Source organism: Acinonyx jubatus, chromosome B2 (assembly GCF_027475565.1).
Source record: "Acinonyx jubatus isolate Ajub_Pintada_27869175 chromosome B2, VMU_Ajub_asm_v1.0, whole genome shotgun sequence".
Classification (NCBI taxonomy): Eukaryota; Metazoa; Chordata; class Mammalia; order Carnivora; family Felidae; genus Acinonyx; species Acinonyx jubatus.
This window is the reverse complement of record NC_069385.1, coordinates 10,977,948-11,003,131: the sequence shown is the minus strand read 5'-3', so window position 1 is coordinate 11,003,131 and position 25,184 is coordinate 10,977,948. Positions and strand designations below refer to the sequence as shown.

The 25,184-nt window shown below is 42.2% G+C and overlaps 1 protein-coding gene and 1 non-coding gene across 12 annotated transcripts in view; both read left to right on the top strand.

Annotated features, from left to right (window-relative positions):
* The window catches only part of ARID1B (AT-rich interaction domain 1B), a 448,658-nt gene that overhangs the window by 30,068 nt on the left and 393,406 nt on the right, over positions 1-25,184 (top strand). For all 11 annotated transcript variants that reach the window (XM_053222044.1, XM_027056567.2, XM_053222045.1 and 8 more), the window contains exon 2: positions 21,455-21,649. In XM_053222044.1, coding sequence (XP_053078019.1) covers positions 21,455-21,649 — 195 coding nt within the window. The remainder of the gene's footprint in view (positions 1-21,454; positions 21,650-25,184) is intronic.
* On the top strand, positions 6,221-6,293 carry TRNAK-CUU (transfer RNA lysine (anticodon CUU)). Its single transcript has one exon. It is a non-coding gene; the product is annotated as a tRNA-Lys (tRNA).

Here is a 25,184-nt window from a genome sequence, read left to right as displayed (position 1 = left end):
CTGGCTGCCCTTCACGTGTGAGGCAGAGGCCCTGGGAAGTCAGCAGCTTTCATTGTAAATCACTTTTATCTCACGTGAGCGTACATGCGCTATTAAACAGTGGCCATGAGTTTTAGTCACTGATTTCACTTCACAATTTTGTACACGTTTTCTTATATTGGTACCATTACTAGTAACTTTTTTCCTTTTTTTTGAGCCCAACTTTAGGTTGGCCTTATGAGCTGACGTTCACTGCCGTATTTATTCAGGGCACATGTATTGTGCGGAAGATGCTTGCCCGCTAGCAAGCAGCATACCATCTTACGGGGAGGGAATCGAGGCCTAGGGAAGTCGAGAAGTCGCCTCATTTCAGGTCCTCTGGCTGGCGGACTACAGTTGGGACTCCTACTCCTGTGTGTGCAGTGACGCGAGGGGTGTTTTCTTTTATCTGTGTGCACTATCTTGCCGTTTAACTTGGCCTTTGCCTTTGAGGAGACAAACAGAAAATTGCTACCAGACTGCCTAAATAATATAATAAGAGTTTTCTTCAAAGGTCTCCGAGGCCACAGAAGAGACGGGTTTTATTCTGCCTGGGCTTTTCAAGACCAACTTGACAGGGAAGGTGATCCTTGAAGGATTAGGGGCGCCTAGGTGGCTCAGTTGGTTAAGCATCCGACTTGGGCTCGGGTCATGATCTCATGGTTCATGAGTTTGAGCCCCGCATCGGGCTCTGTGCTGATGGCTCGGAGCCTGGAGCCTGCTTCGGATTCTGTGTCTCCCCCTCTTTCTGCCCCTCCCCCACTCATGCTCTGTGTCTCTCTCTCTTAAAAATAAACAAACAGTTTTTTAAAAACAATGAAGGATAAGTAGGACTTTGGTCAGAGGTGGGAAAAATAAGAGCTCCCAGTAACTTCTGGGACCGTACGTTGTAAGGTTTCCTGTCAGGGAAGATAGCAGAGCACCAACACCAGTGTTTTTGAGCCGTAGCGGCTCCTGTGGGCGTGAGGAGGAGCCATGTAGGAAGTATTTTTCCTAAGCTGTGAAATAGTTTTTGTTTGTTTGCTTTTGCTGCATAACAACTTGAGTGGCTTATAAACCACACACATTATCTCAAGAGTTTCTGTGGGTCAGGAGTCCACGCATGACTTGCTGGATGCTTTCTGTTCAGGGCATCAGGAGGCTGTGACTAAGGAATCGGCAGGCTGCATTCTCAGCTGGAGGCTTGACCGGGGAAGGTGCCCTCAGACTGTTGGCAGAATTCACTTCTGTGTGGCTGTAGCTTCATAGCGGCTTGCTTCTTCAGTGCCACCAACAGAGAGAGAGTCTTTGCTGTTGGGAGTCTCTAACTTCTAGAGAGGCTGGACTCAAGAGCCCACATAATTATGTCAGGCCCATCTGGGATATTCTGTTTTCATGAACTCAAAGTCAACTGACTTGGAATCTCAATTACATTTGTAAAATCCCCTCACCTTCGCTATGTTTTCTGGGTTGGGTGCAAGTCACTGTTCTTGCCCAGATGCGTGAGGGGATTGCACAAAGGTGTGGATACCAGGAGGCAGGACTCCAGGGAGCCCTCTTAGAACTCAGGTTGCATGTTATAAATCAGTAAAAATAAAGTGGTGTGTCTTAGTCTGCTCAGGATGTTGTAATAAAATACTGTAGACTGGGGTGGCTTTAACAACAGAAACGTATTTCTTGCAATTCTGGAGTTCTGACAGGGTTCCAGCAAGGTAGGTTTCATTCTGTGGTCTCTTCCCTTGGCTTGCACACCTTGATGTGTGCTCACATGACCTCTTCTTTGTGTGTGTGTTGGCAGGGGGGTGGGGGGAAGAATGCGAATGCCTTGGTTACTCATCTTATTATAAGGACACCAGTCCTGTGAGATGAGGGCCCTTACCCTATGACCTCATTTAACCTTTATTACCTGCATATGGGCCCCTGTCTCCAAATACACTCATGCTGGGGATTAGGGCTTCAACATACAGATTTTGGGGGGACACAGTTCAGGTTTACAGTTTGTTCATATCACCGGTTATTTATTTACTTTTAATTTTTTTTAAGTTTATTTATTTTCAGAGAGACAGATAGCATGAGCAGGGGAGGAGCAGAGAGAGAGGGAGAAAGAGAGAGAACACCAAGAAGGCTCCTTACTGCCAGCACAGAGCCTGATATGGGGCTTGAATTCATGAACCGTGAGATCATGACCTGAGCCGAAATCAAAAATCGGACTCTTAACCGACTGAGCCACCCAGGCACCCTCCATATCATGGGTTATTATTATTTTTTTAATGTATGTTTATTTTTGAGAGAGGGAGAGAGAGAGAATGAGTGTGGGAGGGGCATACAGAGAAGGAGACACAGAATCTGAAGCAGGCTCCAGGCACTGAGCTGCCAGCACAGAGCCCAACATGGGGCTCGAATTCATGAACCGCGAGATCACGACCTGAGCCGAAGTCGGTCGCTTAACTGACTGAGCCACCCAGGCACCCCCATATCACGGGTTATTAATTGGAGTGGCTTGGAGCAGGGCCTAATGGCTGTTAGAGACTTCTCCAAAGAGCACCAGCCAGACTTGGGGAAATCCTGATTCCATTCTGTTGTAGTGTGACTTTGGGCAGGTTCCCTAAACCTAGGAGATGATTTCCTTCAACTAAAAATAGTGGTGTGTAATATTAAGTACTTTGCAGCATTTTTGTTAGAATTCGTCTCATGCCATTTGTAAAGCACCTAGCATAGGGCATGGCTTGCAGTAGGCACTCATTAAATGGTGGCTGTTATTATATTTGTGTCTTGATATTTCTGTACATCTTCTTCATCTCTTAGTTTACCCCTTAAATGACATAAATTCCTCATTAATCCTTGCGTTTCTTGCAGCTAGAAGTTATTACCCACCCTTAGCTGAGCACTCATGGGACTTTATTTTCTCTGTCCTGTGGTGTTTACAAGCTTATTTATACCTTGTATTATTTACATACATCTCTTATTTTCTCTGTCATAGTGTACATTCCTTAAAATCAAGGGCCATCTTATACATTTAGTATCTTTCATGGTGCTTTGCACCTTGATATTTGTTCAGTTTATTATTAAAAATATTTTTAAAAATTAAAAATTTTTTTTAGATATTTATTTTTTAGAGAGAGAGAGAGAGAGAGACAGACAGAACACAAGCAGGGAAGGGGCAGAGAGAGAGGGAGACCCAGAATCCGAAGCAGGCTCCAGGCTCTGAGCTGTCAGCACTGAGCTTGATATGGTGGCTCGAACCCAGAAACCACGAGATTGTGACCTGAGCCGAAGTGAGACGGTTAACCGACTGAGCCACCCAAACGTCCTTGAATCTTTGTTTCTTAACCTTTTCTAATTCATCCCTCCTTTTGATAAACATGAATTTTTTCATACCTCTTCCCCAGCTTTCAGATATATTATCCCAAAAGACTAAGTCCCTACTTCCTCACCTCCCTTGAGATGACAGAAGCTAGATTTTGTCTTTAAAACCTCAACAATTGATATTATTTTATCAAGCTGTTTTTAACATGGTATGTTGTAAAGATGATACTTCCTTCCCCCTTTTCCCCAAATAGAAAATTATAACCCAGAATATACATTTTCAACTGCACCGTCATGCCTGCCCCCATTCCTGTTTCTATAGCATTCATCCATTTTCACCTCTTAGAATCCAGATGCTCTGAGCCGTTTCTGCCATAGCGTAGAATCCTGTCCTAGGTGGTGGTGATGCGGGCATTCAGTGTTCATGTAAAATCTTCACTCCCTTTGCACCTGGAGATTTCTCTGCCTTCCTTTTTCGGTTCTTTTGTAGTGAAAGGTGTTAAATTGATATGCATTTGAATTAGTGAACTCTCTTTGCTGAAACAATTGTGTGTGTAGCTTAAGAAGTGGTCCCAAGCATCTATTATGCTTTTATAAAGCCTTTTTCCACCCCCCAGAACTTAAAGCACTTTGCAGACATTACCTTATCAACACTTAGCACATCCCTGTGAGCCAAGTGAAAATTAGAGACCATTGCTCTTACTCTGCAGGGGAGTAAAATGTAGTTGAGAGGTCCAGGAGGGGGCTTGCCCTTGTAAGCCGCAGGTGTTTGGGCTGGGGAGACTTGGCCTTTCTGTTCTCTAACCGTGAATTTGTCATGTTAGCCTGCATCGTGGGAGCGGAGGAGTGGGTACAATGTCCCAGTTAGCTCTCTTTACCAAGCCAGCAAACAAACACCTTTGGTCACAGGATAACAGAGCAAATTTATGAAGTGATCTTTCTTTTTAAAGGAAATTTGTGGCTGAACCTATGAATCAAAATTCAGCGTACTGAAAAGAAGGTGAATTATGTCTGGTCTCCCGAGGAGGCCTCTTTTAAATTCAAAGTGACCCCTTTAAAGAGGCCTTATTTGGAACTGGGTTGCATTGCACGGGGATTGTTTTAAATGAGCCCCCTCTGTACTATGAAAGTGATTTTGCACATTTGAAAGTATCCGAAAACAACTTGGCTTTGTGCAGTCTACCTTGCCTTTTTGGTATGTTGAGATGGTGGAAATGCAACTGGGGGCTGGGAGGAGGCAAGATTTTAGGGGCTTTTGCAGAATTGGGTGTCCTTTCTGAAAAGGCAAATTCATGGTAAAGAGAAATTGAATCTTTGGCTGGCTTGATGCTTTTGCAGGTTAGTTTGAAAATACGATATTGGTAATGTGATCTTACTTTTAATGATATTCAGTAACTTTAAAAAAGTTCCCTCTTGCCTCCCCGTTCTGTACTCGTCTTACCCTTTTCTTTTCCATGAAAAGTAATTTTTAGTCTAATTTTTATTAATTGATTGTGGTGACCGATTTTTAGGTGAAGACCCATCAATTACCAATAGACTGGTAAATAGTGAGCGATAAACTATAAAACGTGTGTGTATCTAACAGTAATAGACATCAATGTTTCGGGAAGCCTGAGTGAGTGTACGCTTCTCTGTGGTTTGGACTTCCTTAAGATGGATGGATATTTGTCGTAAGCTAAGATTTCTGGTCAAGCTTTTTATTTTTTTATTTTTATTTTATTTTATTTTTTTAAGCTTTTAATATTTATTTATTTATTTATTTATTTATTTATTTATTTATTTATTTATTTATTTATTTTTATTAGAAAGTGTAGGAAAGGCAGAGTGTTTGTATACCAAGATACATATTTTGTAACAGGTTAGAATTTACCTCTGGTGCTTTTACATTCTAGTTGTTATTTTCCGATATAAAAATCTTTTATGCCTCAAACCCTAGATTTGTACAGTAGTTAATTTAGCAGATAGGTATTGGTAGAGAGCGTAATTACCATGAAACACTTTCAGGTTTCTCCCAGGCTGAAGGGGGTAATGTGACTTCTTTGGTTTTCCTCCTTTATCCCTTTCTCCCCTCCCCCATTTTTAAAATAGCAGTGCTTTTCATAGTCAGAATTTCATGTTGTGACACCCTACTCAGAAGTTATGACAGCAGGGTAATGACAGCAACTGCCTCCAGAGAATCAATCAGGCAATTAATTTTGTAAATGAAATGCTGATTATACAAAGCTTCACATGAGAGGCCCAGTGATTAAAATCAATTTAACAAATTGTTTCAGGTGGGACTTGATTAATAATTTGCCATAAATGCTGAGGATGTATGACCAGCATACCTTGTTGTTACTCCTGCTATCCAGCTATATATAAAAATACCTTGTTGTCACTCTTACTACCCAGCTCTCTGTAAAAATCCACAGGTAAGCTAAGCACTTTGTCATCCTGTGACACTAACGGGGATAGAAGCCATATGCACACACACACACACACACACACACACACACACACACAAACTAACTCACATATTTACTCTTTGTGTGTTTGTCTACCTAGATAGACCTAGCTAACAATGAAAATGGAAGGCATTATTCCCATTCTGGTTTATGTTTTTCTGTGTTCTACTTAAAAACCAAAAACTTGCCCAGACAGGTTTGGGTACGACCAAGTTTAACAGGTCTTTTTTTCTATGTAGGATGTTTTAGACTTTTATTATGCTAACATATATTCTGAATCTTAAAGAGTGGCATCTGCTTTATAGACATTTTCCATTCTTTTCTTTATAATAGTCATGAAACTTTATGCTCCTAACACCATAGCTTCAAAGTATATAAAGCAAAACTGATTTAAAAAAAAATAGGAAAAAATAGCAAACCCACAATCAAAGTAGATTTTATATACTTCTATCAGGAATGAACAGAATAGGGGCGCCTGGCTGGCTCAGTTGGTAGAGCGTGCGACTCTTGATCTCGGGGTTCTGAGTTTGAGCCCCAGGCTGGGCATAGAGACTACTTTGTCCCCACGAGGCTGCTGCTGTCCCTGGAGGTGTAGGGTCCTGGGTCAGACCCATCTCTGATTCCCCATTCTTAATTACAGGAACAGCTATATAAACATAGTTTGGGAAATGGTGTTGTAAGAATATTAGAAATAGTAACATTCGAGGCTGGGAATAAAAAATGCCAATACGTGGGGCATTATAATCTGAATCCTGGAGAAGTCATACTTGGAATAGGAGACACAGCTGGATGTCCTTCTCACGTTCATACACTAAGCATTCGTTAAGTGCCTGTTAGAAGCCAGACTTGAGATCCGGTGTCATAGTGTTCATTATTTAGAGCTGACGCGTCTAGAAGGCGGTCCAGTATTATTTAGGAGAAGGTGGCCCAGGGAGGGAAGGGTTAAGGTGCACTTGAGTTTCTTTAGTTTTGATTTTTTATTAATGAAGTAACAGGAACAGTGATTGTTCACTGTGTATGAGAAGGTGGGGGCTATGAGGAGAGTTAGGAGAGAGGCTTGCTGACGAGAGAGCATAGTTACAGTGGTTGTGATAGCCGTTTAGTATCTGTTAAATGAGATAGTGGCAGCATATGGTGGGAGCCCTGAGAATGCAGAATACCTTATCTGGTAGTACTTTTGAGGGTTAGAAAGAGTTGCTAAAGTTTACAGCTGCCAAAGGCGTGTGGGGTGCAAGGGCATTCTAGAAAAGGGTGTGCCTTAGTGCATTGGCACAGAGGTGTGTAGAGGGGCTTCATTGTCGAATGAAGGTCATTGAAGGTTCAGTGTAGGTTCGTTGTTGAAGACTTGGCAGACGGCAGGTGTGGCACCCTAAGGTGAGCCTTGATTCTTTGGGTGTTGAACTTCTGGGTTTTGAGTTCTTTAGACCTCTTTGTGGCCCTTTCCCTGCCTTTTTGACTTGTAGAGCAGTTTATCGATAAGATTTCTAGTCAATGAATGAGGCAGAAAGGAGAAATATGCCTAACTGTCCACATTCCTTTTGATTCTCACCATGACAGTTGGAAGTTCTGGCAGGGAGGAGGGATGATTCTAGGATTACAGAATGCTAGAATGGAAGGGGCTGTAAGGGCTCATCTTGCAATCCCTCACTTCATGTGAGGAGTTGTAAGGCTCACAGGGGTGGAATTGCCCAGGAGTAACAAGCTCTCACGCTTAATTGAGCAGTTAGTATGCGCCAGGCACTGTGTTTTGGGTCTGCTGTGTTCTTTCATACTTACAAGCGTACTACGAGGTGGCTGTATTATGCTAACTTTTCAGAGGAGGAAGCTTAAGTGCAGAGAATTTGCACAATTTGCCTGAGATCACACAGTAAATGGGGACCTGCCATGCAGGCCAGGCGGCCTTAGTTCCAGACTCTGTATTTGACCCCACTCTGCTGTACCAAAGAAGGCCTGATGGCTGGAGAGCTAGAGAGTTAGGCTCCACCTAGCACAGCAAGCACTTCAACCGTTAGTTAGGTGGCGGTCTCTGAACCCTATCCTTCCTCCAACAGAAGCTTTGTCAACCACAGTTTGGGGATAGTTCACTTTTTGTATTTGTACTGAGATTTAAAAAACTGGCAATGTTTTCATTTGGATAGTTGCTTTCCTTATTTTAAACGAGACAATTTGATGGGGGGGGGGGGGGTGGCCCTGCCCTGCCCCGCCCCGCCCTGCCCTGCCCTAGGAGGCACTGCTAGAGGACCAGGTCTGTTTACATCCTTTGAGCGGGGAGCAGGGTCCCATGGGGAAGGTGGGGTCTTATGAAAGCACATTTTGAAAGTTACAGAAACAAATAAGGGAGGTTTTCTGGTTAAAGATGGTACATTTACATCTTTAAAACTGGTTGGAGATCTTTTAAAAAGCATAGCAAGAAACCTGAGGAAGGAGAAAAGCCTTTATTACATCTTGAAGGTTGAGGCTGCTAACTTGGAAATGTAATTTGTGGGGAAGGGTCTCTAGCAGAGCAGGGTTTTAACCTGGAAGGTCTTTCTTTTTTTTTTTTTTTTAAATTGTGTGTGTGTGTGTGTGTGTGTGTGTGTGTAAGCTTCCTAGGATCATTTTTTTTTTAAAACCTCCCTTTTTGAGGGGCGCCTGGGCGGCTCAGTTGGTTAAGCCTCCGACTTCAGCTCAGGTCATGATCTCACAGTCTGTGAGTTCGAGCCCCGTGTCGGGCCCTGTGCTGATAGCTCAGAGCCAGGAGCCCGCTTGGGATTCTGTGTCTCCCTCTCTCTCTGACCCTCCCCTGTTCATGCTCTGTCTCTCTCTGTCTCAAAAATAAATAAACATTAAAAAAATTTTAAAAAATAAATAAAAACCTCCTTTTTTAAAAAAAAACTTTATTATTATTTTTTTAGTAATTGCTGCACCCCACGTGGGGCTTGAACGTAACTACCACAAGATCAAGAGTTGAGTTTTTTTCCGACTGAGCCAGCCAGGCGTTCCTTCCTAGGATTATTTTTTAACAAGTATTTAAAATATATAGTCAGGGGGCTCAGTTGGTTAAGCATTTGACTCTTGATCTCAGCTCAGGTTTTGATCTTGGGGTTGTGAGTTTGGCCCTGTGTTGCTCTCTGTGCTGGGCATGAAGCCTACTTAAAAAAAAGTTAAAATATTATGTGTTTTGCCAGTTTTAGTACATTTAGGGTAAGTACTGCAGCCCCATACTCCTCCCCAGTTGTATCTCACCACGTACCCTTCTTTTATTCTGTGTGCACGCTTCTGGTGTTTTGACTCTTTTGGTTCTCTATGTTTCTTTTCCCCAACTTTCCTCCTCACAGGGCCCCCTCCCCAGTGGTGCCAGAGGCCCCAGTGACACTGTGTGGTCATTGAGCGCCCTACTTGTAGATAAAAGATACAGTGATTATTCTGGTTTTTCAGTTTCTTTTTGCCCCCTTCTTTTAGCTTTATTTTGAAATAATTTCAAATTTACAGGACAGTCTCAAGAATAGTGCAGAGAGGTCCCGTATACTTTTTACTTTGATACATCAGTTTTGAACATTTTGCTACATTTACTTTTACCCACCCACCGATCTACCTACAATGTATTTTCTCAGGAGCTTTTGAGAGTAGGTTGCATGTGTCTGCCCCTTTACTCCTTAATAGTGCCAGTAATTTTCCTGGAGTGCATTTCCTGGGAGGAGGTGGTTCTTTTACATACCCCAGGGCCGTTAGCACCTTTGGGATATTTAACTTGGGTGCAGTACTTGAACTACCGTCCCTATTCTGATTTTGTCCGCTGTCCAAATAGCATCTCTATAGCAATCTTCTTCCCTTCAATGTAGGATCCTGCCTAGGAATTATTATATATGCATTTAATTGCCCTTTTTCAGTGTATACTAAACAAGGGTCATTTATATGTGGATTTTTTTTTTTTGATAAATCCAGTATGGTACTGTAAATGTATTTTTTCCTTATGGTTTTTCTTAAGTTTATTTATTTTGAGAGAGACAGAGAGAGAGAGAAAGCATCAGCGTGAGTGGGGATGGGGCAGAAGGAGAGGGAAAGAAGGAATCCCAAGCAGGAGCTGGAAGTGGGGCCCGATCCCACAAACCATGAGATCATGACCTGAGCTGAAATCAAGAGTCGGATGCTCGACTGACTGACCCTTCCCCAGGTGCCCTTCCTTATGATTCTCTTCAAAACATTTTCTTTGGTTTACTTTATTGTAAGAATACAGCGTATATATGTAGAAGATACAATACATATACGAATACATGTTAATAGACTAAGATATTGGCAAGGCCTCTGGTCCATGGTAGGCTAATAGTAGTTAAGTTTTTGGAGAGTCCAAAGTTACATGTGGATTTTTGACTCTGTGTGGGGTCAGTGCCCAAACTCCGATGATGTACAGGGGTCAACTGTGTATTAGTCATATTAACTTTTTTTTTCTTTGAACAGTCACATTACACTACAACCAGTATATGCTTTCACTTAATCATGGCTCTGATAAAGTGGGTCTTTTGTGGGGTCGTGCCTCCGGAAAGCATGTTTACACGGGGGGCTGGCGGTCTGTGTAGGCAGGCACTCTTTGTCTAGAGATTGGTAAGTCAGTTGTTAACCTTCAAATATTTCTATTGGTATTTTCTTTAATGCAATTTTGAAGTCGTTAATTTTAAAACGTTAATGAAATAGTTTCAAAGAGGCAAGATGGCAACCACGGCGATTGCTGGGGAAACCAGGAACTTCTCGGTCTGTCTTTAGGTGCTGCTCTGGCATGTCTTTGGAATTATTTGTGGATGCAAATCACACGCCAGACATCTTTAGAACGGTTGTCTTTTTGAGGGAGGTATTATCTTCACTCGAAAGATGGGAAAACTGTGGCCTTAGAGCACTGGAAGAATTTACCCGACATTTCGTGGCCAGTCAGCAGCAGGAGAGGATTATGAACCCAGGTCTACCCAATGTCAAACGTTATGCTTTTCCCGTTGTGGTAGACACAGCGTGTTAGTTTCTGCTTGTTTGCAGAATCTGATAATTGGTAGTGGCTCCCTGCAGCTGTGCAGGGTGGAAGATTCTGAGGCTTACTGGACTTCGGGAGAATGAATACTAGGATTGATTAGCAGTGTTTCTCTCGCCTGCACATTAGTGGAAGGGTGGAGGGTATCCGTGCCTCTTGGTGATTTTTCTGACGTTACACTTCCACCTAATAATGATGATAATAAAATCTATCCCTATTAAAAGCCTGTTTTGTGCCAAGGACTTAACTATAGGATCTCCAGTTCTGTAACTCTACAGTGAGAGTGGCAGTGTTCTTGGTGTTTAGATGTGTTAACTGAGATGCAGAGAGGTGAAGTGTGACTTTCTTCAGCATTACACAGCTAAAAGTGATGAAGTCAAAATTTAACATACTCTTACAAAAGCTTCCTTTCTTGATTTAAATCTGTATTTATATGGGAAATATACTATATGATTTTTCTTTCTTAAATAAGCCTGCTACTAAGTTGTCAGTTGTGACACAATGAATATGAATGATAGTGCATACTTAGAGATGTAAATTTTAGAAATTGTCAAAGCCATGGTAATAGCTGTACAGTTTGTTTTTTTTTTTTTTTTTGGGTGCTGAGAATAACAAATCTGCAGGAAAATAGAAATATATACCGTTACTATTTTGATATTCCCTTTAGATCTAATCTAATTTTGAAATCAAAAATACATATATATATGTGTGTGTGTATGTATGTATAGATACACATATATATTTATACACACACACATATACATACATACTTGGGTTCATACAATTATTACATTTGCTAAATTAAATTTAAAAGTATGGTGCAGACAGTAATTTACTCACTGAATTGACTTAAGAAGTTGCTGAGCTTGGGGGATTAGGCAAATAATAGGTTTTCCCAGGTTATAAAAATCTGCCCCAAAGTGGGGAACGAAAGCAGTCTTATTTTCTGGACTTGATTCTGTGGAATCTAGATGATCGCTCTAAATGGGTTTAATATTTTTCTTCTCACTTCATCATTCCTGTTCCTGTGGGACAGTCTAGCTGGGGAGACAGACATGTATCAAATAGTCACTCAAATAGATGTTCTTGCAGGCTTTCCTGAGGGCCATGAAGGAAAAGCACAGTATTTTCTGAGGGGAGTCCTGCCTCACTCTGGTGTTCAGGGAGGGTTTCTCTGAGGACAGGACAGTAGGGCCGAGTTCTCCAGGAGCATAGAGCTCCTTCGTGGAGGGGACAGTACAGTCAAAGGCCCAGTGGTGGGAAAGTAGGTGGTTTTTTAGAGCCCCATGGAGGCCAGTCTGGTCGGAGGGGGCGATTCCCTTTGGCAGCAGTGATGGGTCCAGCTGTGGTGGGACTTGGTGAGGGATGTCTATGGTGGGACAGGAAGGAGTCAGGATGCATCCTGGGATCCTAACCAGTACATCTGAATGGGGAGTGTCTTTCCCTGAGATCAGAAACGGGTGGGGAGGGTACTAGGCATCCGGGCAGGAATGTTGGGTGGCAGTTGGGTGTAGAGCTCTGGGGCTCAGGGAATCAGCCAAGGGAGACACGTTTGGGGGACACAGACATGAGGAAGTAATGGAAGCTGTGGCTTTATCTGAACTTGTGAAAAGTGAAGCTTTGTGTGCAATGATGCTTGATTCTTTACCTCTTGTACTATTGACCGTCAAGAAGCCTTCACTCCAGTTAGAGTCCTATTTAACTGGCGATGCGGTGTTGAGAAAGTCATTGCTTCTGTTCAACACATGTTAACTATGCCAGGCATTGTGCTCAGTGCTAGGTATACAAAGATGAATAAAACAAAATTTTTCCCTTTAATTAACAGTGTGCTGGGAGACAAAAAAATAAATAAATTACTGAGTGATTTCACTCTGACTTCCATTTGTTAATTTGTTAAGAGGAAGAGAAAGAAGATTTAGGAAGCTATTGCTATGTGATAAATCCTGTGGTACTTCATTTAATCCCCCAGCAACACAAGAGGTGAACATGACCTACTGTAAGACGGGAACCTAAGTTACACAGCTAGTAAGTTGTATAGGTAGGACTCACACACCAGGTCTGTCGGACTCTAAACTCCCTGCCATTCCCTTATACCTTTTTTGTCTAGAATTCTAAGGGTTTTTTTTTTTTTTTTTAAAACCATGGACTGTTTATTTTATATGAAAAAGATGGAGGGATTTGAAACAGGGAAGAGGTGGTCACTCAAGGGCAGGTGTTTGTGCTTGCATAGTAAGCACTGTAAGTGAATCAGCAGAGTTCTGTGCATCATTGCAAAGGATTTTCCTAAGGTTTTAATGAGGACCTTCCTCCAAGAATGCTGATGCCTGGCTTTATGTCAGTCTTTAAAAATGGCACTGGTGGTTAGCTGAAGGCTCTGTCTGCTTCCTTGACCTCTTCAATAATTTTGTCAGTGACAGTGGCAAAGACATGGAAATGGCATGCTGATTTGATTGGTGGTTAATGTCAAGATAGGAAATACAGTTAATATGTTAGACGTCAGGCTGGAATGGTGACCAGAAATAAGCAAAATGAAAATAAGCAGAGATACAGACAAACTTGTACCACTAGAGTCAACTAACCAACTTTATAATAGAAGAGGGGAGAAGTGAGGTTTCATTACATCTGATGGGATGGATCATGAGTGTGATGGGGGAGCCCCCCGGGTGGCTCAGTTGGTTAAACATCGGACTCTTGATTTCGATCAGGTCACGATCTCGCATTCATGAGATCGAGCCCCAAGTTGGGTTCCATGCTGGAATTGGAGCCTGCTTAGGATTCTTTCTCTCCCTCTCTCTTTCTGTCCCTCCCAGCCCACATTAGTACCAGGATAGGCTCTGGGAAAAAGGAGCAAGTCCCTTTTGTATTAAGGGGACCAAGGTTTGGCATATTTTGCTCAGAAAAAGGAAATAGATATAGCTGTCTTCAAATATTCTGCAAAAGGATCTAAGTAAAACCAATGGGTGTAAATCACAAGGAACATATTTTTGTTATGGAGAAGAAAGGAATTAGTAACATTCATGGTTTTAGACACTTAGGGGGTTCATACATACATCACCTATGAACCAATGAGGTTCTTTTCTGTTCTCAGATGCTTTGTTTCATTGCTGAATCCTTTATCCAGAGTATCTTAAGAATTGTGATCAAGTGAACGTGTATTAAAGTACTTTGGAAGTGCATGGTAGATGTTGGTCATTATTTGATAATGGAGGTCAGGAGGATCTTTGGATAGGTTTTTCGAGGATATTTCATTGACCTCTGACATTATAGGCTACATTTGGGATAGACATACATCATAGATGCATTTTTTAAAGTATCCCTAAGTTAAGATTCAGCTTCTTCTGCATGGTACTTTTTTTTGAATGTTACTTTTTATTGGTAGTTTATGGAGTTACTTTATATATATGTAACAGCATATTAATATTTTATGGCTAATCTTAATTCTGGAAAGTGAAAATCCAGTGGTATTTTAAATGTAGGATATAATTAGGAAAAAATATTGTGTCTTCTGCTCCTGTCCTGTGTGATGATAATGTATATGTGACAAACTTCTTTATTTAAAATTACACATCAAAACATGTTTCTTTCAGATAAAAACTGCACAAATAAAAATTTCCTACAGTCCTATTTTTACAATTTTTTCCCTTCATCCCATTACCCTCTCTCTTCTTTCAAGTTTCACTCTGTGGTTCCACACATATGTATGTTCTATGTAACTTGCCTGAAGGAAACTCACACCAAAAATACTGACCGTGGTTGTCTCTCCAAGTCCGTATATGACTATTTTGGTGCGTCCCTGCCCCTCTTCCCACATTACAGATGGCATCATGGTTAGAGGGCACCATGGTTCTTGGAGCCAACAACAAAACAGCCTCTTCTTTTTCTTTTTTAAGTCTATTTACTTATTTTGAGAGAGACAGAGAGATAGAACGAGTGACCAGGAGAGGGGCAGAGAGGGAGGGAGAGAGAGAATCCCAAGCAGGTTCCACACTGTCAGCACAGAGCCTGATGCGGGACTTGAACCCTTGAACTATGGGATCATGACCTGAGCCAAAATCAAATTAGATGCCTAACTGCCGGAGCCAACCAGGCACCCCACAACAGCCTTTTCTGCCATGACTAATGTCTTAGAATTCCACTTCTTGGTCCTTCCCTTACCATTGTAGAACATAGCAAACATTCCTGTATCGACAAGGAGAACTTCCAGTGTGTCGATACTCAGATTCGAAGTTCCAGGTTTTGGTTCAGGTCCTCATACACGTTATTGTCTTGTCATTATTAGTATAAGTAAAAGCACAATGGTGTTAGATGCTGGGGTGCATTTTTCCCTGCTTCAGTCTCATGGCCTATGTGGATGCATGCTGCAGAGGAGGGGACTGTGGGCCTGAGTCAGGACGCTTCTCTCCTGGTCTCCGCTCTGCACGAGTTCCACAGCCCTGGGCAGGTCCCCACAACTCCTGGCCCCCATGATGTCATCTGGGATGGAGAGTTTTCTGGGCGGTGGGATTCTGTGGTGGTGGTGGCAGTGGAAACTGAAGGTCTTGGGGTTTTCTGGCCTGAGGAGGAATAGGTACATAAATAGGTACATTTATGAGATGAAGGAAAGTCTTTAGTGCCTGGCTCCTCTGTGTTTGATTTAAACTGATGTTAATGCCATTAGAAGAGCTTGAGCAAGAATGTTGCACTGTAAATCATCATTGGCTTCTTACATGTCTTCTGCTTATGTGTACAGAATCAAGGTAGAAATTGGCCAGGGAGTTTGTTGCACTTTATTTTCGAGAACGTTTTACTTTATGCCATCAGCCTTCATTCCGTGGAGTTCCTGAGTCGGCACAATCTAGGTCATTTGTGCGGTGTGCTAAGTGAGACACACATACAGAGCTGCGGAGCATGGGCATTGCCATTCTAGACTACTTGGGAGGTAAGAAGGAACACCTGAGAAATGAAAAACTCGTACACGAGTTCCATAACAACACGAGGCAACTCAGAAGTCTGTTACCAGCGGCGTAGGAGAGATTTCGGGGTCCGTCCCATAGACAGTGTTTCTGAGGTGTGGTGAAGGGGGACGCTCTGCTGTCCTTGAACCAGGACTTGAGTGAGCCTGGGGCTACACAGAGAGGAGAGCAGGGGCACCCCCCGAATGAGGACCAGCAGCCGTTCCCTGCTGGTGAGTGCCGTGAATGGGAGTGTGGGTGCCGGGATGGGGGAGGGCGAATGCGGATCAGCTGTGTCTCCCACCCACCCCCGCCCTGTGGCAAACCATAGTCATGTTTGCAGCACGCCTGGGGGGGGGGGGGAAAGCATTTTAGAGTTATATTTAGACATATCACAGAAAAGTAAACATAGATTGCTTCATGATATGACAGCCACTACTTACAGGTCCCTGTGGCTGGCTCTGATCCTTATCAGCCGAGTTTTCACATGGCTGTAATTCATGCACATCGCTCTTAAACACTTGACATTGTTTCATATGTCCTTTTCCGTGTCTCTGTTCCACGGTGCTCATTTGTTGTGGCTCGTTCCCACATCCTAGGATCGTCGTTCGAGTTTTCTTCTTCGGACAGTTGGTGTAAGTGGTTCTGAGAACTGTTACTGGTCTTTCACGTTAATTGTGAGCTCGGTTTTATTTCTTCCATTTAGTGAGTAGAAGACCAAGCAATAAGCAACATATATATTCAGGGTTCTACAGTGGTGGTAATTGGGGGGGGTGGGATAAGGGTGAGGGTCTGCTCGGCAGCTAAGCCCACCCTCTCTTCCCTGGACCGTGCTGTGTCCCGTCAGTATGAGGAATCTTGTCTCTGGGACGGATTTGGATAAGTAGCACCCCGCCCCACTTGAGAGAGAGTATTAGAGTTGCAGCAAGACACAGTGTTGAAAGCTTTTGGTTAAAGCTTATTGTCATATGATCTCTCAGAGTAGTGGTAAGAAACCTGTTAGTGGGTACGAAACGTACCAGTACAAACACTCATTTACTCCAGTTGGGTTTCATTTTATAGGTAATGGAATGTTACTTCGAAGTTTTCTTAAGTTGCTGGTAATTTAGAACATTTTCCCAAATAATGGTTGAAACGGGAAGAGTTTCTTTCTCTAAGCTGTTACTTAATCCAGATACATAGATACGATTGTAGATCAAAAAAATGCGGATAGTTCTTTCGGTGGGTTTTGCAGTGCCTTTCTTCAATTTGTGAAATATTATATTCAGAAAGAAACTACTAATAAACCATCTCCTTAACTGGATATCCAGTAGTAAACAAATTACATAGATATCTTTATTGTAAGTACATATGTAGGAGTACTCTGGAAGGGGGTAATGAAGGAGTAAGAGTAAAAAGCACCAAGTGTATCTAAAGTATCCCAAAGGTATAGAAGTGAGTTGTTCTTTAACTTGGGTAATCTTTAAAAGGGTAGTTGGATTCTCAGGCCGGCCTCTGCAAACCTCTGTAACCTAGAATACAGCCTAACCGTGCCACCTGGATTGTCTAGAATTTATATCAACTATATATTTAAAAAATATACACTGTACTCTTGTGTAGTCATCCTAGCAATGGAGAACCTTCTGAGAATTTTGGAGGGTGTAGGTAGTTGTGACGGCTTCCCAGAAGATTTAGGAGAGTGTGTGCACGTGCGTGCATGTATGGTAAATAACTCATACATACGTATATTTACAAAACCTTATTTGAACAAAGGAGGGGTTATGAGAAAGTCTTATCAAGAAACAAAATTGCATGAGATGTTGAGTTACCAGACCTACACTAGTTGTGTTGAGCTCTTTGAAAGTGGGCAGTACTTACCATAGGCTTCAAAGCTCTTGTCTTAATTTACAGAATCGAAGTTCAGGAACCAGCAGTTGTGGAATGGTATCTGAAGAGGGAAAACCCGTTTGGAGTAACATATTTAGAAAAGTATTTGAGGACTTTTTAAATGTGGACGATGTCTCCGATACAGCAGATGTCTTATATGAGAAATGAAAATACTGATACTCAGGAATAGATCATCTCAAGTGTAGATGATAAAAATGTAAAATTGTTTTGGGTTAGAACTGAATATGAGAAGTGACCTGGCCTTTATGTTTTTTTGGAAAAGACTTAGATTTGATTTGGTCTTTGGTTTCTTTAAGGAGATAGTAGTAAAAAGCAGGGGTTGAAATATCCTGTTATTTATTTAATGTTAAAAATAGTAAGAATACACAGCAGGATGAATTTGGGGTGTGGATGTGTACTTAACACAAGGCCATAAGGCGAGAAGGTTAAAATTAAATAATTTGCACTGTATAAGTATCTGTTTTCATATCTGAAGTCTCACTGAAAGGTATTAGATGCATTTTGAGAGGTACACATAATGTGTGTATTTCATGCTTTAGATTTTCAGGAATCTCAGGGTTAAGCTAACATTTTTGACATGGGTGCAAATTAACTGAATTTTAAGCAGGACTGTGAGAGTTTATGGCAGTGATGAGATAGATATTACGAAACAGTTTTAGTCACTGATAAGATGAATTTCCTGCACTGTTATCTGTAGCATTAAAATATAGACATTCCAATCATTTTTCCATTTTAAATTTCTGCTTTAATTAAGCCAGTTTGGGTCGTGCACTATTTAAAGTGAAATAAGTAGACCTTTCCTCTGCCCTGGCTAATCCAGATTGAATGTGGAGATAGGGCTGCCTCAGGGCCCCGTATTAGAAATTTAGCCTGAAATCTGATTTACTCAGCCTCTCTGTTGGCCATTCATTCGCTGTGCAGATTCTGAAATCACCAGCTTAGCCTTGATTTTCACACTTCCATAGAAAGTTTTATTTTATCTTTTCAAAGAAAGTGTGGGAAAGAATTACATTTTGCTTTTTTTAGGCACCCATTTTAATTTATATGATTCTGGGAAAACTTAATTCTCAATACTTGATTTTAGTTTTGTTACAGTGTGTCAACATACATGTTTGTGTGTTGAATTGTGAAGTCAGCACAGGTGGTGTAACATCAGTGTATTGTTTGAAAAACTTCTGTCATCATAAGTACAAAATTTCCTTGACGGGTGAGAATAACACATTTACAAGCCCATGAAATTGTGAATTTCGAGCCGAACTGTTTGGCCGCCCCACGTTTTCGTTCAGGTGAGATCAGTTCCTGGCAGATTCCTACGAATCCCTCAGACCTGAGCTTCCCTACAGGAAGGCTCTGTGACAGCCCATCACAGACCCGCTGAGGATCCGCTGCATGGTCCACTTAGGGTGTCCACTGGGGGCATTGCAGTCTCTATTCAGCCCGTCTGCTTCAGTGGATCGCTCATTTCCCCAGGACAGCTCCTGATGCGTGTGCATTTTCTCCGGGGCCTGGCCCGCTGCACACAGCAGACGTGCAGGAAGGAGGGGAAAGATTGCTTGCGGCCTTGGGCTGGGGTGCGGGTGGGAGGGAAGACTGGCTGTCACGGAGCTTCCCCAGCTTGGGTTTTGGGTCTGTGCTCCCGGTTCACCTCTCTCACCTCCCATTCCTGGCTTAGTTCCTTGTCTTTTGGTTACTGCCCTCACCTCTGTGATGAGGCTGCCCTGGCCAGTCTCGGCAGTTACCTTCGAGTCGTCGGGTACAGAGCAGGGTTTTGCCCTCACCTGTTGGACACCTGGGCTGCATTTGGCATGCCTGTCGTGTTTCGAGGCACGACTCCCTTCTTTTCCATGACACCATACTCTAGAGCCTGTGTTTTCCGACTGTTCTTTTGGCTTCTTTGTGGGCTCCTTCTTTCCCTTAAATGGTGATATTCTCTAGAGTTTTGTCCTCTATGCATTGTTCTTTTGTTCATCTGCTCTTCCTAGATAAAGTTCTTGAGGTTTTATATGCTTCCTGTTGATCAACTCATCCAGTAGTCACTGAACATTTTGCTGTGTGCCAGGTGTACTGTTTGACTTACATCCTGGAGATACAGTGGTGAGTAAAACAGAAAAATCACCACCTTTCCAGGAGCATATATCCTCTATATGCTGACTTTCCCCCATTTGTTATTGTAGCTCAGCCCTTACTCCCCAAGCTACAAATGTATTGTGTCCCTTCCTTCTGGATGTTTTCCACTGGATTTCCTGTAGGAAGCTCAGATTTCATACGTAGCATACTGAAGGCTCCCTCTGGCATGGGGGAGACAGTTGATCTGCCTGTGCCTCCGCACGTTCCATCTCAGTTGGTGTCTTATCATCCATTAAGCCACCCTGGACTCCTGTCTTCTCCCGTCACTCACTCAGTCTCCAAGTGGTGCCGCATCCCCATCCTGTCAGTGGAATCCGGGCTCGCTTTCTCCCACCACTGCTAGCTACCAGTTTAGGACCTCAGCTCGCCTGCCCGCTGCGGCAGCCCACCCTGGTTCCAGCCAGTTGCCTGAGAGCAGTCCTTCCGAAAGCTGGATCCGATTATCATTCTCTCTGTTGAAAGCACCCGGTGGTTCATCCCCCGGATGCAGTCCGAAGCTGACTTGTAAGGCTCACCCTCGTACTGGCTTCCGCCTGCTTCAGCTTCTTTGCAAATTCCTGCTTCATCTGGATCTGAACTGCTTATGTTTCCTTGTCCACACCAGGAAGCTCGGCTCCGTTGAGCCTGTGGTTTCTGCTGCGGCTTCTGCCTTATGGCACTCTACGCCCTGTCCCTCCCCACCTTGAGCCTGGCACTTCTTCATTCATTTATTCTGCTAATCTTTGAGCCTTCTGGAGAGTTTTCATATATATTACAGAGTCTGACATGCAGTAGGAATCAATATATGGTTTTGGAAGGAAGGAAGGAAGAAGGAAGGAAGGAAGGAAGGCAGGCAGGCAGGAAGGCAGGCCGGCGGCAGGCGAGAAGGATCGTTGGATGAATGCTGCAGGCCTTTTTAGCCCCTTGGGGAGGGACTTCCCCCACCACTGCATTGCTCCTTTGAAGCACCCAGGGCAAGAAAGCCCTAGCTGAGGCTCTAGTTCTGGCTCTGCTGAATGGCCTTGGCCCTGAGGCTCATGGGCTGACTCACTAAACCAAAAATAAAACTTAGAGTCTAGTTTTGAACTAGTTATGTTTGGTTAAGATACTGACATAGGGAAGGTGGCTTGTGACTCATAGTCTGGGAGCCTATTCATGCACACTAGTAGTCTTTGAAACTTTTTACCCTAGACATTCTGTATTATCTAAAATCTACCCTTTCACTTTCTCATGAGCACTCAGATGCATTAATGTTTGATCAGGAGTTCCAGACTCAGGTCCAAAACAAAGCCGTTGTTCTAAGAATACTTTGAAGTCAGAAAGCCTTGCGAACCACTCACTATACTTAAAGCTAACAGGAGTTGGGTGAGATTAACTGATCATGCTCATTCCTATATGTATAGCAGGATTTTAGATGCAAATGTTTTCTTTCTGCAGACTCTTTCCTTCTCTGGTTTACACCGGATCCCTCTTAATTGTTAAAATCTCCTTAAAAGTTAAAAAAAAAAAAAATGTCTTGTAGCCATCTAGGTATTTTTCTTAAATGTTCTTCTGGGTTTTTATTTGCCAGGTTATTATTACTTTTTTTTAATGCAATAATTGACCTACAGCATATTCATCTCCGGTGTTACATACAACATAATGATATGATACTTGTGTGTATTGTATGTTTTTAATATTTTCAAAAGTAAGGATAGTTGTGTTTTTAACATATATGTGAGTGTAACACAGTTTCTGCCTTTGTAATAAATCATGACTTAAATCTGTGTCTGTTTCTTTCTTCACAGGGCAGCCCAATGGATCCTATGGTGATGAAGAGGCCGCAGTTATACGGGATGGGCAGTAACCCTCATTCTCAGCCTCAGCAGAGCAGCCCTTACCCCGGAGGCTCCTATGGTCCCCCAGGGCCACAGCGCTATCCAATCGGCATCCAGGGTCGGACCCCAGGGGCCATGGGAGGAATGCAGTACCCACAGCAGCAGGTTTGTGCTGGTTTTTACCCCACCCCTCTCCGAATGGGTGATCCTCTTGTCTTTGTCTTTTACCGACTACCTAAGATTGGTACTGAGAGAGTTAGGGGGCATTTCACTGATTTTCTGCTCTCTTTTAATTATCATCGTTTCTTCAAGTAATCATGGGTGCAGTTTCCTTTTTTTTTTCTTTTCAAGAAGGAAAAGTGAGCTGCTTAGAACAAAGTGGACAGAACATCTGTTTGGTAGAGGGCTGTTACTGTGTTACTGGCTGTATTGGAAAGATAGGCAGTGTCATCATTTTGCAGCAAATTATATAGATCTACCCCCTGTCGTGAACTTGGCTTTCTAACATTTCTGATGGCAGACTGGCAGATTCTGAACTGTGCATAGATTTTTAAAGGTGACATTTTAACTTAAAGAATAAATAACCATGAAAATGGCATCATCTTTGAGAAAAGTTTTGGATTCTCTCAAAAAGTTATTTTGCATTTATTCAATAACATATGAATTTCATATAAGAGGATTTGGTATATATCTGTTTTCTTAGCCTTTGATGGGTTTTGTGTTTTTGCTTAAAACAAAAAAGACTTCCTTCCTTTTATCGACTCAGTATTTTTCTCTAGAATCAAATAGTTGGAGTTACCTTAAATACCCATCTACTTTCCAGCAGTAGTAAACCTATAGTCTCTTGGATACTGAGAGTGTATCCTTGTAATGTTGGCCTGAGGAAGCATGATATTAGGAAAAGACTAAATTCAGACTCGTTAGGGTGTTTAATTACTAGAAACCCCAGAGAGCCTTATTTATACATTCCCATACCGTGTCTTTAATGGGGGGGGGTGTTGGGGTGGGGGGGGGTGCATTAGGAGGATCCATGTGCGTTTTACTGAATTCCCACACCGTGTCTTTAATCGGGGATGGGGGGGGGTGCATTGGGTGAACCCGTGTGCATTTTACCGCCTCCAGGTAGGTGACTCCACAGTGTTGCCAGTAGCCTCTTCCAGGGTTTCATACACTTCCTCTCTGCAGATCCTTCCCTGTGTTTAACCAAAAATGATCTGTGGGGGAAAAAAATTGGCTCAGACTTCTCTCTGTAAAGTGGATGTGGAGAACGATACACTTTTACGTGCTCCAGAGCTGTGTCCATTAAGTTGCATGTGAGCCTTTTCCTTTATAGACTGAATATTGTTTTTCCTTTTCATCTTTGCCCCTCCTTCAGTGATATTTTTATTTTACAGTGGTTAGAGGGCAGCTTAGAAGTAGCTCAGCCTTTGAGTCCTAGCTGTTGGTTCCTTAAACAGCCTTTGTTACTGTCACTAGTTCATACTGTCCTTTATTAAATTGGCTGCCCGGAATTCTCTCCGTCACTTGCACACTTAATTGCTCTGTTAATTTTTTTCAACATGACTTCTTTCCTCCAGCAATATTTTGCTGCCTAGAGTAAAACATCTTTAGCTGAGGTTGCTAATGGTAAGGGGGAAATAATTTGTACATGATTGAAAAGTAAGATGTGATTTTCTCTTCCTTCTTCGAATTTTAACCTAATTTGCCTTTAGTTGAAGGCAAGAAGGCCCAGGCAGCTAGCTGCCAAAAATCCTAATTCTCCTTCGTAGATGACTTCACTTGGGGGCTGATAGTTCTGTAGGAAAACTCTGGCCACGGGCAAGAGTAGAGGCAGAAGGGAAGAAGTGACCGACCTGGCGGGAAGAAGTGGATACTAACCACTCCTTGTTTTTCTGCATTCTCTTTTTTTTAAAAAAAATTAAATTTATTTATTCTCTCTTAGAGAGAGAGTGCAAGTTGGGGAGGGGCAGAGAGAGAGAGAGGGAGAATCCCAAGCAGGCTCTGCACATCAGCACAAAGCCCGATGTGGGGCTTGAACTCACGAACCATGGGATCATGACCAGACCTTAACCGACTGAGCCACCCAGGCTCTTCTTTCTACCGTATTTTCCTCATGTCAGATTGGAAAGTCATTTCGAAAGGCGGTGTTCATGGCAAGCTCCTGGATGCTCCTTTATCTTTTTCTCTGAATGAGTTCAAGTCTTATCACAGGCTTTCGACATTGGCACGGTTTGCAGTCCCAAAGTGGAAATCCCAACCAATGGAAAGGGTGTGTAAAGAACGATTACCTATGATTTTTTTTTTCATTATTTTCTAACCCCACATGTGTAAGGCTACAAGTAGAGGACATATGCTAATACATAGAGTAACTTTACTTTTGTCAGCTTTTTGGGGTTTTTTAAATCCCCGTGGCTTTTACCTAGATTTGTTGAAATACAGGAACTCTTGGATTTATTTGAAGGGACAAGTTGATGAAGATAACTCACCGAGTATTTCAGCAAATTTTTAATTAAGATTTTAGATTAGGTATTTTTACTGCAGACCAGAAGAAACATCTAATTCTGATTAAGGACAGATCTTCCTGATAATGAAAGGAAAGTAGTGTATCTGGTAGGAAACTGACTGCCCTGACTGTAGAATGTCAAACTTCCATATTGAGTTCATCATCATCAAAGGTTCTAAGAAATCTGTACTGTTTTTTCACCCTTTCTTTAGTGATAATATAGCCTTGAAATATAGTATCTTGTTTTGATAACTGGAAGGCTAAAAATAGCTATGAATGTATTTTTGAATGTGTGTAACATTTTCAAGGAGACACAGCTTTTTAATACCAAGTTCAAACGATCAGGTGTAGGCTAATTAATAGCTTTGAAGGGGAAAAAAATAGTTAAGGTATTGTCTAAAGGTTATTAGAGCACATTTATTTTGTTAGGTTTAGCCTGTGTTCTTTGGTGAGGAATTCTCATTGAGTTGCATTGTTTGTGAATTTTGGATAATTACAATTTGTCCATGGACAAGGTCCTGGCACAGTGATTGGCTGCTGGTGCTGTTTTCTCCTAGTATTAATGTAATTGGCTCAGCGTTTTTGTAGTCATGGCTGCTCATGTTTTTCAGGGAAAAAGTTGAAAGATAATGATGACATTGAGTTTTTATTGAGTGGACATCACCACCTAGGCATGACTTTGCTTTGGAGAGCCTCCAAAGCTTTCTGTGTTTGGTTTGTGAACCTCTAATGAGCTGAATCCAGTTCATTTAATATTGCTCGTATATTTCTGCAAAGGATTAAAATGCAGGAATTCAAGTTTGTAAATTGAGTTGCCCACTTACCAGCTGAGTGGTAAGTTGTCTTTGGCTCAGGGGTCACAGTGTGATTCCTGGCTGGCATTCCACTCCTGTGATAGGAATTTTAAATGAGAATTCTGTTAGAAAGAATGGCCATGCTTGTATGAAACTGAACATGGGTGGTATCAATGCTTGCTTTTTGTTTCTGAGATTAAGGAGGTACTGGCCACTGAGTGTTTGATTTTAGTGTTAACCTGCTGATTCTTGATTTGTATGGTGAGAATTTTATTTTTGAAATATACTCACGATGAGGTCTTTGAGCATGATATGATAATAGTACATCATTTTGGTATTTATTAACTGGAACTAGATTTGTGGTCTTTCACGTGCTGATTCTCCCACATCATCAGGCAAATAC